At 36.9% G+C, this 15,879-nt stretch overlaps 1 protein-coding gene across 3 annotated transcripts in view; it reads right to left on the reverse strand.

The window, feature by feature from the left end:
* Nucleotides 1-248: 248 nt before the first annotated feature.
* The window catches only part of Lrig2 (leucine rich repeats and immunoglobulin like domains 2), a 55,005-nt gene continuing 39,374 nt past the window's right edge, over nucleotides 249-15,879 (reverse strand). For 2 of the 3 annotated variants that reach the window (XM_047546828.1, XM_047546811.1), the window contains exons 13-18: nucleotides 13,765-14,085; nucleotides 12,406-12,687; nucleotides 10,724-11,173; nucleotides 10,252-10,401; nucleotides 8,710-8,997; nucleotides 5,712-6,546 (exon numbers count right to left, since the gene is read on the reverse strand). In XM_047546828.1, the coding sequence (XP_047402784.1) occupies nucleotides 6,323-6,546; nucleotides 8,710-8,997; nucleotides 10,252-10,401; nucleotides 10,724-11,173; nucleotides 12,406-12,687; nucleotides 13,765-14,085 (1,715 nt within the window). In that variant the 3' untranslated portion in view covers nucleotides 5,712-6,322. Of the gene's footprint in view, nucleotides 434-5,711; nucleotides 6,547-8,709; nucleotides 8,998-10,251; nucleotides 10,402-10,723; nucleotides 11,174-12,405; nucleotides 12,688-13,764; nucleotides 14,086-15,879 lie in introns of those variants that run through there. The other variant, XM_047546819.1, reaches the window with a different exon arrangement.

Consider the following 15,879-nt stretch of genomic DNA (forward strand, 5'->3'; position numbering starts at 1 on the left):
TGCCAGGCACCTAGCACCAACATGGACATCACAAGGGAAGGAGAGGACAGCTCCTGTCCTGCACAGCTAGCAAGTGAAGGGTGTGGCCAGTAGTAGGCTCATAGCTGTATGAGTTGGCAAGAACCAGAGAAGAGCAACCCTTCACTGTTCTTTTTCAGCTATTTGAAGGCTTGTTCAAAAGGTCACAAATTCAAAAATGAACCATTTCACTCTTATACTTGAGGCAAGTGAAGACAAAAAGATCATAATGTATTTTAGCTTTATTGAAGACATTACAGTAGACAAACAGACAAAACACATGCTCTATAAAATATACATTCTTATGTGTGAGAAAATATAGATATCAGGAAAGAACCACACTGAACAACAACTTGGCTTATACTTACTTTTCTTTAGGTACATCTAATACCAGGGCTGCTCGGACTGACATCCTCTAACAAGGGAAAAAGAGAACAGAGGAAAGTATAGGGTAGAAGTAAGTCTCTAAGGATCAAAAGGCCACATTAAATAGCCAAGAGACATTTCAAGAGCACTTAACCACCTGCTGATCAATTTCTCTTCCAAAACAGTTATAGTTGGTATAAGACCACTTTACTTCTTACATCTGAAAACAGGCACAAACATGTCCAGCTGTTTCTTCACCTATGCCACACCCTTTGGTGTGTGGCATAGGACTCCTAAGAAACAGCACACAACCTTGAAAGATGGGTCTTAAATCTTAACTCTTAAAACCACCTCTGGAGACTGGGGATATAGCTCAGTAGTAGGGCACTTACCTAAGAAGTACAAAGCCCTGGGTTTGATCCCCGACACCAGAAAACACACACACACACACACACACACACAACCTTACTTCTCACAAGCCCTCCAGTTGATTCTCGGGTTTTCACATGTTGTTTTAAGTGCAATTTGTAACACATCTCTTAATACAGAACATGTGAAAGGAGGGAGGAAATAAATCAATCAAGATTAACTGATATTGTTTAGATTGTACTCCAAACAAAAAGTTAAAGGTAGAAGAGGTAGGATGGAAAAACCCCTGCCAAGCCGAACCGAGAAAGAGATCATTTAACAGAAAAAATTACTTGCAGGTTGCCAAAAAGGGAAACTTAGCTCAACCTTCTAAGGTCCAGCTGTTTTCACAATTACCTCTATAATATGTATCAATAAGCAAATTTTTAAAATGAAAGATGTTACATAAAATGACAGCACATTTGAGTCTGCGGGTATAGCTCAGTGGCAGAACATGTACTCGGCATGTGTGAGGTTCTGGGTTCAACACTCAGCCCTGGGGGCGGGGGGGGAACCAACAGCACACTTACCTCTGTTGCTCTATTACCCCCTTGGCATTTCTGTGGATATTATAATTATGAAAAAAAGGCCACTCCAGGGTAAAATATCAAGTATAAAACTGAACACCATAATTCCAACTCCATTCCAACTGGGAATGGATAAGAAAAAAACAAGTTCTCTCATTTCTATTTATGACACATAAACACTTGAATGTGTACACACACCCATCTCTTAGATATATATGTGTACACACACACACGCACACACACACACATAATCTTATATATCTTATCCATTCTCTATTTTGGAATGAATCTTTTCATATTTAGTCAAGTTCAGAATTTTTAAAAAATATTTTTTAGTTGTTGATACACCTTTATTTTATTTATTTATATGTGGTGCTGAGGACTGAACCCAGTGCCTCACATATGCTAGGCAAGCACTCTACCACTGAGCCACAATTCCAGCCCCAAGTTCAGAAATTTTTATCCAATCGTTATCTTTATCCTAATATAGTTGACGAAAGAAAAAAAAGAATAAAAATTAATCAAAGAGCAAAAGGGAGCATTATAGTGCAACACAGGCTTTAAATTTTTCATTACAGAAATGCCACTTACATTAGATCTCTTCAGAACAAGCCCATACTTTACATTTGAAGCCATGCTCATAGGTCAGATCCTCTTTGTTATCTATGGTCCAAAATTCTTTCGTTTAAAACAAATTCTGAGCTGGGTGTGTGGCTCAGTGGTAGAATGCTTGCCTGGCACATAAAAGACCCTGGGTTCAATCTCTAGTACCGTAAAAAAAACCAAACAAAACAAAAAAAATGAACAAACAAAATTGAAGTATTCTCCATTAAACACAGAAGATTTTGAAGGGTAAAATTTTAAAACTGTCCGATTGTATTTGGAAAGTTCCAATAAAATAAGAGACCTTAAAAGTCATCTTGCCCATATTCCATCTCAAACAGAAATCTAACACTGTTAATAGATAACTACTTAGATTCTCAATGTATCTTTCCCCTGAAAGGCTGACTGTCCACTTGTCAGGTAAATGTGATGTTAGAGATTTAAGTTATATGGAATTATTAGCAAGTATATGCTGCACCTTCATATAGATGATGCCTGACAACTTTAAGTAAAGGCTTCTACAACATATCCCTTTTCATTTGAAAATGGGGAACAGTCTAAACTGTTTAACAGCCTGAAGTTCCTTTTACAACCCCTTAATGGGCAATGTGCAGGCAACATGAAAGTTACCTTACAGAAAAATACACACTTAAAGCATTCTGATGTAGCACTTTTAGGAGCAACTGTACACTGGGCTAGGTTCTTGATATTTCCTATTCTAGAAAGTATCTTGCATACAAAGGAAGTATTTAGAAGATTCTGGGAAATAGTTAATGGCTATAAGGCTTGGAGTTCAAGAAAAATGCTATTTCTTCTTCCAGGAAGATCTGAAGAATCAGCCTTAAGTGTCGAGCATGGTGACGCATGCTTGTAATCCCAGTGGCTCAGGAGGCTGAGGCAGGACGATAACGAGTTCAAAGTCAATCTCAGCAATTTAGCAAGGCACTAAGCAGCTCAGTGAGACTTGTCTCTAAACAAAATATTCAAAAGGGGACTGTGGTTGGGAGTTCAGTGGTAGAATGCTTGCTGAGCATGTGTGAGGCACCAGGTTCAATTCTCAGCACCACATGTAAATAAATAAAATAAAGGTCCATTGACAACTAAAAAAAAATAAATAAAATAAAGTTGGGTGGGTGCTGGGGATGTGACTCAGTGGTTAAGTGCCCCTAGGTTAAATCCCTGGTACCAAACAAAACAAAACAAAACAAAACAAAAAACAAAGAATCAGCTTAAGAGGGGCATAAATTAAGAACATTTATATATCCCTAAAATGAAGAGATAACTAGGTAGGGAGACAGACTTCTCTGTTTGCCTTTCTTTGCAACATCCCTGATTAACTTAGCATCAGGCAGACATTGCACTACTAGAAAAAAGTACTGATAAGCCACCAATCCTGTACATTAGAGGGTAAAGCACTTGGTCACCGTTTTACTTGGTTAAAAATACATGCACATCTATACTCCCAGCTGATCAGGAGGTTAAGGCAGGAGGATCTCAAGTTCAGAAAAGCCTAAGCAACTTTAGCAAGACCCTGTCTCAAAGAAATTATATAGCTCAGTGGTAGGGCAAGTGTAAAGCTCCGGGCCCAATCCTGTACCAGGAAGAAGGGGAGAAAAAAGCATGAAGTAAATTCTTCCTAGGATTAGAACATATTGTTATTTTAAGACCCAAAGTAGGCTCTTTGCATTTACACAGATTCAGGACTAGTTGTTCTGGCAAGTTCAGAATATCTGGGTAGAGGTTTCAACCATTTGAGCTGATATAATGAAGGATAACCTGGCTCCTCAGGGCACCAGACTCTGACGCCACTGGCAGTAGGAGCAGCATGGAGGGAGCATGTCTGGGTGAACAGTCTCTAGAGCAGTGACTCATACAGCCTGATTTCTGCCCTCTCGCACGTAACAGCCAACATTCGTGGACACGATCTCTGGCAACCCAGCCTTAACTCCACATTTACCACTCAGGAAAATCTCTGAGTTAGAGTACGGTAACTTTGAATACATCAGAAAGGGAAGTAAGGCACAAACTAGTTACAAATGAGTTGTGGCACACTTCTCAGCTTATCTTGATACCATAGTATGCTGTAATTCTAGCATTCAGACCTGCTGCTCTAGAAAGCAAAGGTTAATTTTTCTACTGAGACAAGATTCTTTAGGGTTACTGATACCATTTAGAAGTAGAATATTTTTCTCCTCATGAGTATTTATTTATGGTGCTAGGGATTAGTCTGTTTATTTATTTTTGGTGCCAGGGACTGAACCCAGGGGCACTCAACTACTGAGCCCCATCCCCAGTCTTTTTCTAATTTTTTATTTTGAGATAAGGTCTCACTAAGTTACTGAGGCTGGCTTTGAATTTAGGATCGTTCTGCCTCAGCCTCCCGGATCACTGGGATTACAGGTGTGTGCCACTGCAGCTGGCTCCTCATGTGTACTTCTTAGACCATTACTCCTGGCTATAGAGGAAATAAATCTGGATCAAGTTAGAGCAAGCAGTATCACTCTTGTTCAACAAATACTTCACACAAGCAACTTTTTATTAAAGTAGCATAATCTTCTTCAGCTCCTAGAGAAACTGTGGATTCATTACAGCTGGAAAAGGCTAGAATGAGCATCTAGTAAAATGCCTCATTTCATAAATGAGGAAACTGGGCCTAGGAAAGTACAAGGACTCATCCTTGATTACCCAGCTAGTGAAGATTACCCAGGTAGTGAAGAGCAGAGCCAGAAGTGAAGCAGGTCTCAATTCCTGACAGTCCGATACAAATGATACCATAACCTCCTAAGAACAGAGATGCTGACTGAAGGGTTAGTAAAACTGTCATATTTAAGTTCCAAGTGAAAACGAACAGACCCTGACAGGTACAAGGGGAAAAATAAAGGTGTAGCAGTACTAAACAGTTAAAGAAGTGCTGTTGCCCACTGGAGAAAAATTGATTAAATCCAAGTATGAAATTCAGCTAAACTTTATGACAAAAAGCTGAGATCTGATGTGAGTTTAGAACCTTGGAAATGCATGACTAAGAAACAGATATTTTTATTTAAGAGAAAAATTAGTTAAGTAATAAATATTAAATTTAGAGGAAAGAATCAAATAGTTATGTAAAGAAATCTGAAAGTGCAAAGAAAGAACTTCAGTTCACTGCATTTCATTAGACTGTTAAGTTCTTTCTTTACATAAAGCTCTTTGCTATGAAATTTGAAAAAACTTTTTGGCTCACATAGTCACTTATAAAAAACACTCCAAAGCTTTAGAGTATAGGAACTTCTGTATGTTCTTCCTAAACATAAGAGTACTCTTCCCTTAAGATATATGGCATGAGTAAAAAAGAGATTAAAAACAAAACAAACACAAGAAAGAAGCGATCTTTGGTTTCCCTGTAAGTCACTCTGTTGAAAGAAGATAGTCCCCAAACAAGTCTTCTTCTGTTTATAGGGCTGTGACAAGACTGCCAGGCTCTGAAAGAGCCAGGCTTTTTATGCTAGAAAGGTAATATCACCTGATGCTTGTAAACAGATGGCAAATGATTAAATGTATGAACCTTCAGCCATGAAGAAAGCAGATAATTTCACCAAGATTGTATTGAATGTGCATTATCACCTAGTACCCTGCCTCTATACATATACTTCTTAACAAATAAGTTTTTAGAACTTTAAATAGTTTTTAGATCTCACTAAACTAAGTTATACAAAATCTGTGATCTGAGAAGCTGCTGTCAATATAATTAGAGAGACATTATATATAATTCTGGCATATCAAAAATATTTACATTATAATCAATACACATGGTCAATGAATAGAAAAATTATTTATAAATACACATATATTTACAATGACATCCCTGGGCAATAGGGACAAAAAAAAATTCACAAGAATATAAAAACCTTTGACCTAATACCAGCTGGTCAAATCTGGGATTCTTGCTGAAGACCTTGAATGTCAAAGCCCCAGCTTCAACTACCTGCTTAAAACCACTGAAGAACCCCAGGCACACTTCCCAGAGGGCTCCAAAGTTAGTTTTGCTCTTGAAAGGTAAAGTAGAACATCAAAGTAATAATGTTTTCTCATGAATGTTCTGAGAATTAAGATAATCCCAGCAAGTTAAGCAGCAATGAGACTCTTCCTGATAGCCAATGCACACCTGGGCACATCTCCATGGAACCACCAGGAAGCATATTTGTCCTGTATATTCCTCTGCCAGTGCTGCATATCTTTTACTTGATATACCCATTTCTGTCAGCTGTTACCCTTCCTTCATGCCTGTGCTACCTTGGTGTGGTCAAATGTAACCATAAACAAAGAGTAAAGCAAACGCTGACTTTGGGGTTTCTTCTGAACTCTGAGGTAGTAAATACAAAATTAACTTGCGTCTGTGCCCAGATTTTATCCTAGAATGGGTTTCATGTGCCCTCACTACCATCTTGAATGTTCCGAGTCCTACTAAATTCAAAAGCATGGTCGTGTAACCTGTGGCAGGGCATGGGGGAAGAAGAGTCTGGATCCCTCTCTGCCAGGCCTTCACTTCGATGAAGCTGTGGTGACTCAAGGACTGGTTGTTGCGCAAAGGGCGGATGAGGCAGGCCTAATTCTCTGTTTATGTTCCACAGAGGCCGTTGCAATGTTTCTGAGAATGAAAGACAAGAATTATCAAAGTTCAAAATTAATTTTCTAAAACTTATGTACTTTTAACCAAATCCCCAAAGAAATAAAGATGCCCAATATTCCTGAGTAAGATCACTGGGAACATATATACTGTAATGGAAGTATACATATTGTAATGGTATGAAAGTTTCATGACACATAATAATTGCTGATTTCCTGCTATTATATCTTTAAATGCTTTTGTTTTAAAAATAAACAATCATTAAAAAAAAAAATCATTGTCTTCCAAATTCTAGAATGTAAGAACCAAACTAATAACAAGCAACAAATAATAACCAAAAGCAACTATGTTAAATGACATTATCTATACTCTGGTTTCAAAAAAATGTACCTTTCTCATTTTTACTACAGTAGTGAGCTCTTTTCTCAAAGACTGTTTACTGAAAGTTACACTTTACCTGGTGCATTTTGGGAAAAGCTAGACTAACATTCTGGAAACCAATACCCACAAATAAAACCCATGTGAAAAGTAAACTAGAGCAAGTTTCTCAGGCTTTAATATGCATATAAGTATATAAATAACCTGGGGATCTTGTTGAACATATAAGCATATTTTATCACTGAGCTACATCTTTTGAGACAGGGTCTTCCTAAGTTGCTGCCTCAAACTTGTGATCTCTTGCCCCAGCCCCCAGAGTAGCTGAGATTATAGGTGTACGCCACCACACCCAGCCATGATCACATTTCTAATAAGCTCTGAGGTAATGCTCATGCTGACAGTCCTAGCCCATACTTTGGGTAGCACGAATCTACAGTACCCCTAGATAAAAAAATGGACAATGCACTACAGCATTCTCATCTACTGATTTCCTTACTTATAGATCAGATTAAAAATTAAGGCATATGAAAAGTTAAAAAAAAAAAAAAAAAAAGACATGCTATACTTTTGGTTCTTCTTAAACCTTTTTTGTTGTTGTTGTTTTGTTTTGGGGGGATTTTTTGTTTTTGTTTTTGGTACCGGGGATTGAACTCAGGGGTACTTAACCACTGAACCACATCCCCAGTCCTTTTTTGTATTTTATTCAGAGACAGGATCTCATTGAGTTGCTTAGAGCCTCGCTATGTTGCTGAGACTGGCTTTGAACTTTAAATCCTTCTGCCTCAGCCTCCCAAGTCGCTGGGATTACAGGCATGTGACACTGCACCCGGCTTTAAACCCTCTTTTTGTGATTCTTCTAAGAGAAGGAAAAACTGATTAAGTGTTGGTGCATTTCTTTCCTAGACATTGAATGTAAACATAAGAAACTAACTTCAATAATGGTACTTTTCTCTGCTCTCTACCCTCTTGAGAAATCTTTAGAATTAGTCTCTTAAAAACCAAAGAGCACATCTTAAGTCTCACCTTAGATGCCAGAACCATCCCTGGAAAATACCACTACCTTCTACATAATTTACATTCTTCTCTAATTCTATAGTTCTTACCCCCTGCCCCATTTCCAATGATCTTCCACCTCAGATTAACAGCAGGTTAACAGGTGATGAAAAGCCAGGATGGTCAGGAAGGTATGCTCAGTAGTACCCTTCACAGTCTAGGACATGCTGTTTTACTGACCAAACTGTTATCAAAGGCCTGACCTACATAGTATAGTATTTCTTTTCCTGGGCCATGAAGGACAGAGGACAGTATTCTAAAACCGTCTTCGCAATTATGGCTCTGATCACACCTCACAGGAGAAAGAAACAACTGCAAAGTGATGCTGAGATTAAATACTTGCCTGAGAGAACAGCAACCAAACAAAACATTTTAAAGTTTTCCCAGTAAAAAACCTTCACCTAATTTTGCCCAAAACATATTCTAAGCATTTCAAATTTCCAATATTTTAAAAAATGGAAGAAAACATTATTAATACCCTATATGAAACTTTTCTAAAGCTTTTTCTGTGTGGCCTTTGAATATTCAACAGTGCAATCTTATTACCCCACAAAAGTTGTTTTCATCTTCCAGATGAAGATATTGTAACTCAATATGTAAAAACCTCTGGCTCTAGTGCACACCAGTTAACAATGGCCACTTATTCTAATATAACAATTTGCTTCCTGTCAAATGAGTGCTACCTATATGATGGAAGGAAAAATTCATTAGGTAAGTGAAAGCAAAATATAAAACAACAAAGACATCCCTTACCATTGCTCAATTGTGTAGAGGGAAGTTTCTTCTCATTTTTTCTATCATGGTTAGCAGGAATGGCAGACAGTTCTCTGTCTGCTGATATCAGGCTCTCGAGGGCAGTGGCATCTTGGGGAGGATGTGACAAAAATGTCTCCTTGGGCATCTGGACCATGAGGCTCGATAATGCCTGATCTAGAACATCCTCTTCAGCAATATAGGTGTATGGACAGTATTCTCGGGTCCTCGAGTAGATGTTGGCATTGTCATAACAATCTGAGCAGATCACCCGGGTACCAGTGCCACCTAATAACAGCATAGGACAGAACCCAAACATTTTTCTGTAAGGAATTAGTTTTGCCAATCACCAATTTCCATTCTTGAGCACTTCAACCTTATAAGCAAGGTAAAGTTTCAAGATCTTTCTGTGAGTGGACTCACTTAATCCTCACAACATCCCCGTATAGTAGGTACTATTCATTATCCTCACTTCATAGATAAGCTAATTATAGCACAGAGAAGTAAAGTAACTTGGCAACAGAGTGAAATTTAAACCCAGGTACTCTAGCTTCAGAGCCCATACTCTTGAATATTACATTAAATCATCTCTGCCCAGCCTGAATAAATCAAGTTCATATCAAGGGATCCAAGATAGTACTTGCACTGTGCTAAAAGATACATGCTTGGCCTATGCAAAGTAGAACAGAAAACAAGGAGTTAGGATGACTTCACTTCGTGGGAGACCATGTTACTTTTAAAAGTCAAGAGGTTAGCAATACTAACTGCTAAAAGTATCCCTAGTCTAAGTCCTACCTGACAAGCATGTGGTTGATAGAAGTAAAAGTTAAATAAACTAAAGAGCAGATCTTAAGTAACATGTTCATGATCACAGACCTAGTAACAGGAAGAACTAGGAATCGAATCCAGTCTTTCTATTCCTTCATTCATCTCCCATGTTTTGTCACTCCTGGTGGGAGTGAGGGACTGAGAAATAAGGAGGAGTAAGAGGTAGTGTTGAGAAGTCAAGTTCGTTTAATTAGAAAATGTTTTATATCTCTCTGACGTTCTTCATTATATGATGAGAACCACTGTTACACTTTAAACTTCACTAATAATCTACATGTCAGTAGGAGAAACAAACTTCCCTGGATGTGATCTGAGGGACGCTTATCCCTGAAAAGTCTCTTATTAAGACTTTGGTCAACTTTTATCCTATTTTGCATGAGGCTAAATGTTTTCACTGAGTACTTTAAAATATTGCTTCAGGGCCAGGTGTGGTGGCACAGACCTGTAATCCCAGTGACTTGGGAGGCTGAGGCAGGAGGATCACAAGTTCAAAGTCAAGCTCAGAACTTAGTGAGGCCCTAAACAACTTAATGAGACCCTGTCTCAAAAATTAAAAAAGGTTGGGGATATAGCTCAGTAGCAAAGCACCCTGGGTTAAATCCCCAAAAATAAAAAATAAAATATTACTTCAGGTTAATGGGGAAACTGTACACCAGAAAATAAACTTAACAGGAGAGATTGAAGTTGTAAGCATAAACAACAAAACATCCTTACCATCATTGCCTTTGTGTATATAACCACTGGCAGGAGGCATAAGCTGCTGGTGACTGCCTGCCTCAGAGTTGCTGTATCCTTCCTGTGGCTCAGACAGTGTTCCTTGGGAGGACAAGTAACTAGGAATGTCTGCAGGCAAATTGAGCTCCTCTGTAAAAGAGACACATGTAACTTTCAAATAAAGTTAGGCAGTTGAAGCCAACACTCCAAACACTATTTTGTCAATATGCTCTACTCTGATACAACTGGCCAGGGGGTGGGGAAAAAGGGCACCACTCTTCCCCTGCAAAAAAATTATGATGGAATTATTCCTCATATAGGAAGAAAATTGGACATTTTAACAGAAAAACTTCCTTACACCTATATCAGATGTAATGTATCGTAACTCCTTAGTTTTTGTACTTGACAATAAATCCTATACTACGTTCTTGACTCGAGTATAAATCATAGGTATCATCTGGGTACCACTCACCTGTGTTTGTGATACTATAGTCTTCATTTTTCCTTCTCATGTGGTAAATAACAATGACCCAGATCAAAGAGGTGCCCACAACACAGCAGACTACAACAATAATAACAATGCCAACTGTGGTCCAACCATCATCTTCATGCCCAATGCTACTCTGAGAAGAGTCACAATTGGGGGATGAAATAACATTTAGGTAAATATGGCCTCGTTCTGTCCCAAGGGTATTAGACATAATACAGGTATATTTCCCAGCATCTTCCAGTCCAGCATCTACAATGATGAGAAGCTGGTTAGCGGCAGCAAAGAAGTGTCGCTCTGTCACCAGCAGTGGTCCATCATCTTTAGTCCAATTGAGGCGTGGAGCAGGACTTCCTCCAGCTATGCACTGTAACACAGCTGTTTCACCTCGGGTTACTGTCTTGTCCTCCAGAGGTCTAATAAATGAGGGTGTCTCTAAAAGGAAAACATTTAAAATTATCAAGCTAGACAATTTTATTCTCTAAATTCTACTGAATTTGACTTCTGAGGATATAATGAAATGAGCACTTTCATATATTGATGGGAAGAGTAGAAGTTATTGTTTCAGAAAAACAAAAGTCTCAAAAAAACCTTAATTTGAGGCTAGGGTGCAATTCAGTGGTAGAATGCTTGCTTAGTATGTATGAGGTCCTGCATTTGACTCCCTGCACAACAAACAACCAATGCTCCAAAATCTAAATTTCATTTCCATACTTCTACTTTGGGCATGCTATTCCAAGGAACTAAAAAAGTTATATGCAAAGGTATTTATTACAAAGTCAGTTGCAATTTAAAAATATAAGGAAAATATCTAAAAATCTAGCAAAAAAATAGAGTCACATGATGCTTTATGAAGACTTTCTTTTAAAGACAGGGTAATCCTTGCAATACAATATTAAATGGAAACATAAAAATGAGTAAAAAAATGTCTAGAACATGCTAAAATCTGAGTGACTTAATTTTCTGTAATCTTAAAATTTTAAAATACTTATTTTTCTTATTAAACAAGTAACAAGTCAACAAACTTCTTTTAAAACCCCTGTCTTCTAAGGAAATACAGAACTGGAAAGCAGAATTTGCTTTGGACTTGATTTCTGTGAAGAAAAGGACTCTTAATAAGAAAAAAGGAAATAAAACAAAAATTCTGGTTAGGGAAATAATTGAGGAAAAAACGTTTTGCCATAATATAGGATTATAGAGACATAGTAGAGGGAAAATGGAAAATCTAACAAGAAAACAAGTCATATTTTATATTAATGTTTTTAATTAACAAGGGAAAAATAATTAAATTATGTTCTTTGTGAAACAGTATGTAAAGTATTAGAGAATGTCTAGAATATTTCTAAGAAAAAAAGTAGGGCTTTCAGTGTGAACTTACTAGAAGTTAAAAAAATACATGACGTAGAAAAATTACAGAGGGAGACAAAATAAAGGAATTTGAATTTTCAATTTATGTGATAACCTTAATTCTGCCCTCAGCATTCTCCCAGATTTCAGTTATCTGACCCACTAATCCTAGGCTGAAATAACTTGAATAAAGTGACAAAATAATAACAAAGGTAAAAAATCACAACTGAAATCTCAAAATTATTTTTCTTGCCCATTAAGACCAAAAGTAATTCTTATAGCTTCCAATATACTAGGGATACTTGAAGCAGTAAAAGTACCTAAAACTGTTAGTGAGGCATTTGCTGAGAGGCCTCCTGCTATATTTTGCGCCATGCAACTATAGATTCCCATGTCCTCTATTTTCACATTGGCAATGAAGAAGACATCATCCTCAGGCATGACGTGCATGCGTCTTTCTCGAGCTGCAGGAAAGTCAGTACCACCATCTTTCTGCCAGGAAATCTGAGGTGCAGGGTGACCCTCTGCCGCACATTCTAATCTGGCCATGGCACCAGTTCGAATAGTCAGATCCATTGGAGTTTTCAGAAAAGATGGCATCTCTGTTCCAAGAAAGATCATTAAGAAAAAGTAGGCAGAGGGAAAAACACACACACACACACACACACACACACCAATCTGATAGGCAAAATATCAATTGTTGAAATGTTCCATTTCTTTGAGAAAACATGCTCTCCAGATTGAAGTCATTGCAACTTTAAAAGCCAACTTTCCTCTCAAAAACTCAGAAGAATATTTGGAGCACAGTGACAACTAACTCTTCTAGAACATGTGACCTGCCTATGATTGTCCTGACGGAAATAGGGAAATCAGAAGGCCACAAATGTTTCTGAATTCCATATTTCAGAATTTGATATTTAATACTACTCTCACATGTATGAAGTTAAATGGTACTTTCCAAACTAACATCAACATAGTTGTCAAGGGAACTGCATGTTTAAAAAAAAAAAAAAAAATATATATATATATATATATATTATATATATGTGTATATATATATATACACACACACATACATACACACCTTTAAAACTCTCATTAAGAAACACAGAAAACACAAATACATCTTTTGGATGCATAAAATCTAAAATGGTTATTCAATATAATAGCCAATAGATAAAGCTATCTTGGAGAAGTTTTCTACAGCCACAGAAAGAGCATTAATTTCAAAAGATTCTTTGTGATATAGTCAGACAATAATACTGATCACTGGACCCAGAAATAGCCTACACATTCTCAGTTGTAAGGTCCTGTGAACAGCATCAGGAATAAATTTTATGATTTTCAGAAGAGAGTTATGGTTTTAAGGAAGAAAACTGAGAATTTCAAAAGAATGTTTCCAAAAGCACAAAAGTACAGGGAAACAGTGTTTCCTAGTACCAAGGAATTATCCCTCAACCAAAGATCAGTTAGGGACAGCAAAGTAGATAGGCTATCTAATGCAAAAGCCCCACCCACTCTATACATTATCACAACTCCAAAGACAATATCAGTAAGAGTCCCCCAAATGTTAGTAAATTTAGCATAAATTTCTTGGTCAAGAGATTCCAAAACTGTTCAATTTTTAGAAGGAAAAATCCATCTAAACTAAAAAATAGTCAAGGAGCATAATTCCTTACCATTCACAGTCAGTTTGGCTTTTTGAGAATAATTGGAACCAAAATGATTAGTAACAATACACTGATATTTTCCTTCATCTGTGAAATTCACATTGAAAAGATGTAAAATACTAGTATATTCCAGAGCTTCTCCAGCTTGCTGCCGATAACGAACAAAATTTTCAATATCCACGTCATACAGGATTTCACTGTCTTTGCGCCACACAGTGGACATGGGTGAATCACTGCTACTCACTGCAGTACATGTTAGAGTCACATTAACTCCTCTCAGAGCAACTGAGGATTCAGGATGTGTCTTTATCTGTGGCTTGAGAAAATCATCTGCGGGGGGAAAAAATGCAGCAGTAGCCATGTCAATTATTTACTTGGGCTTCTTTAGATTCAATTTTAAAACAAATACTGTAAACTCTGAGTTCTAATTTACACAGTGGCATATTAAGGCTGAAAAAGACTATGGAGCTGATGTCCAATTCCTTTGTTTAAAGATGAGGAAAATGAAATACAGAAAAGTCAAGTGGCTTGCTCAAAGTCATTAAGTCACTGGCAGAACCTAGATAGGAACACTATCTAGTTCCTAACCTAAGGTTCCAGTTTTACTATCCCTGACATTTAGAATGTATTTCTTAAACATCACCAGTTAGTGGAGAAAAAAAGAAACCTTATATTAGAATTTCAAGACAAGTTCTAATTCTATTACCCCTTTCTTTGTATGTATAAGATACGTATATAATAACTACTATCCTTTCTGTGCCAATATAGAAAATGGCACATTTTCATATAGAAAACATACTTATTCCATTTCATAGAGAGTACTGTTAATAATACAAAATACTTAGAAGTACTCTGTGAATAACTTTGAACATTAAAATAGTGAAAAAATCCAAATATGTCAAATGTACAACTAGACAGGTGTAGGACTGGTTAATCAACTATACAGATTCATAAACAGTAATGCTATTGGGTTGATTCAGAGAAGCTGGCATATGAATTCTTTATTATCTTTACTGAATAATATTTCACTGTTCCATAAAAGTGATAAGTGGGAAAGAAGCATAAAATACAAGAGAAATGTCCACATTTAATACTAAAATCAAAAAAGAATTGTGCAGTAATGTATGCAGAATTTAATCTTTATTAGATTCTTTGTTTCCTTCTTTAAAATTTATAAAAATGATGGAAGTAGTTTGTGGGCCTGAACTCGTAAATACCCCAAGTAACTTTAAGTAGATTGTAAAATTAGATCTGGAAATATGAAAGTACTCAAACGTAACACCAACACTACTGATGTTCAAGACAGATATACTAATATAAAGGTTGTACAGTCATCCCTCTATATCCAAAAGCTCTGCATCCAATAATTCAACCAATGGCAGAATGAAAATAACAGGGGAAGTCAGGAGCATTGGTGCACACCTGTAACCCCAGTAACTTGGGAGGTTGAGGAGGGAGGATTTCAAGTTTGAAGCAAGCCTTAGTAACTTAGTGAGGCCCTAAGCAACTTAGCAAGACCCTATATCAAAATAAAAAATAATAAGGGCTGGGGGCATAGCTTACTGGTAAAATGCTCCTGGGTTCCATCCCCAGGATCAAAAAATAAAAAATAACAGGAAACAATTATGCTTATTTTGAACACATACAGACTTTTGTTCTTATTCCTAAGTATTATTCCTTAAATAAAACAGTTTAACAACTATATGGCATTTACATAGCATTAGGTATCATAAATAATCTAGAATTAATCAGTATGCAGATACTACATTTGTATGCTACTACTTTGCAATTTTGGACGAACATCTAAGGATCTTGGAACCAATCCCCTATGGAAGCTGAGGGATGTTCCATGTAAAGCTAAGAATCATTCCTTCTTCTTTAAAGGAAACTTAAATGTAAAGGAAAACTTTCCAAGTTGAAAAGAATACAGATTTATACTAGAATTTATATGTATCAGAATCAAGACACCTTGTCTATGACTATGTCCATTCCCTCAAGAAAAAAAGAGAAAAGAAGAAAAAAAAAAAAACCCTGCCCCTTCAGTCTTAAGGTACATAAAAATAAAACACATGAAATCAGTACCTTATTATACATAAAAATTGCTGTACATGTATAATTACAGCA

Source organism: Sciurus carolinensis, chromosome 1 (genome assembly GCF_902686445.1).
Source record: "Sciurus carolinensis chromosome 1, mSciCar1.2, whole genome shotgun sequence".
Classification (NCBI taxonomy): Eukaryota; Metazoa; Chordata; class Mammalia; order Rodentia; family Sciuridae; genus Sciurus; species Sciurus carolinensis.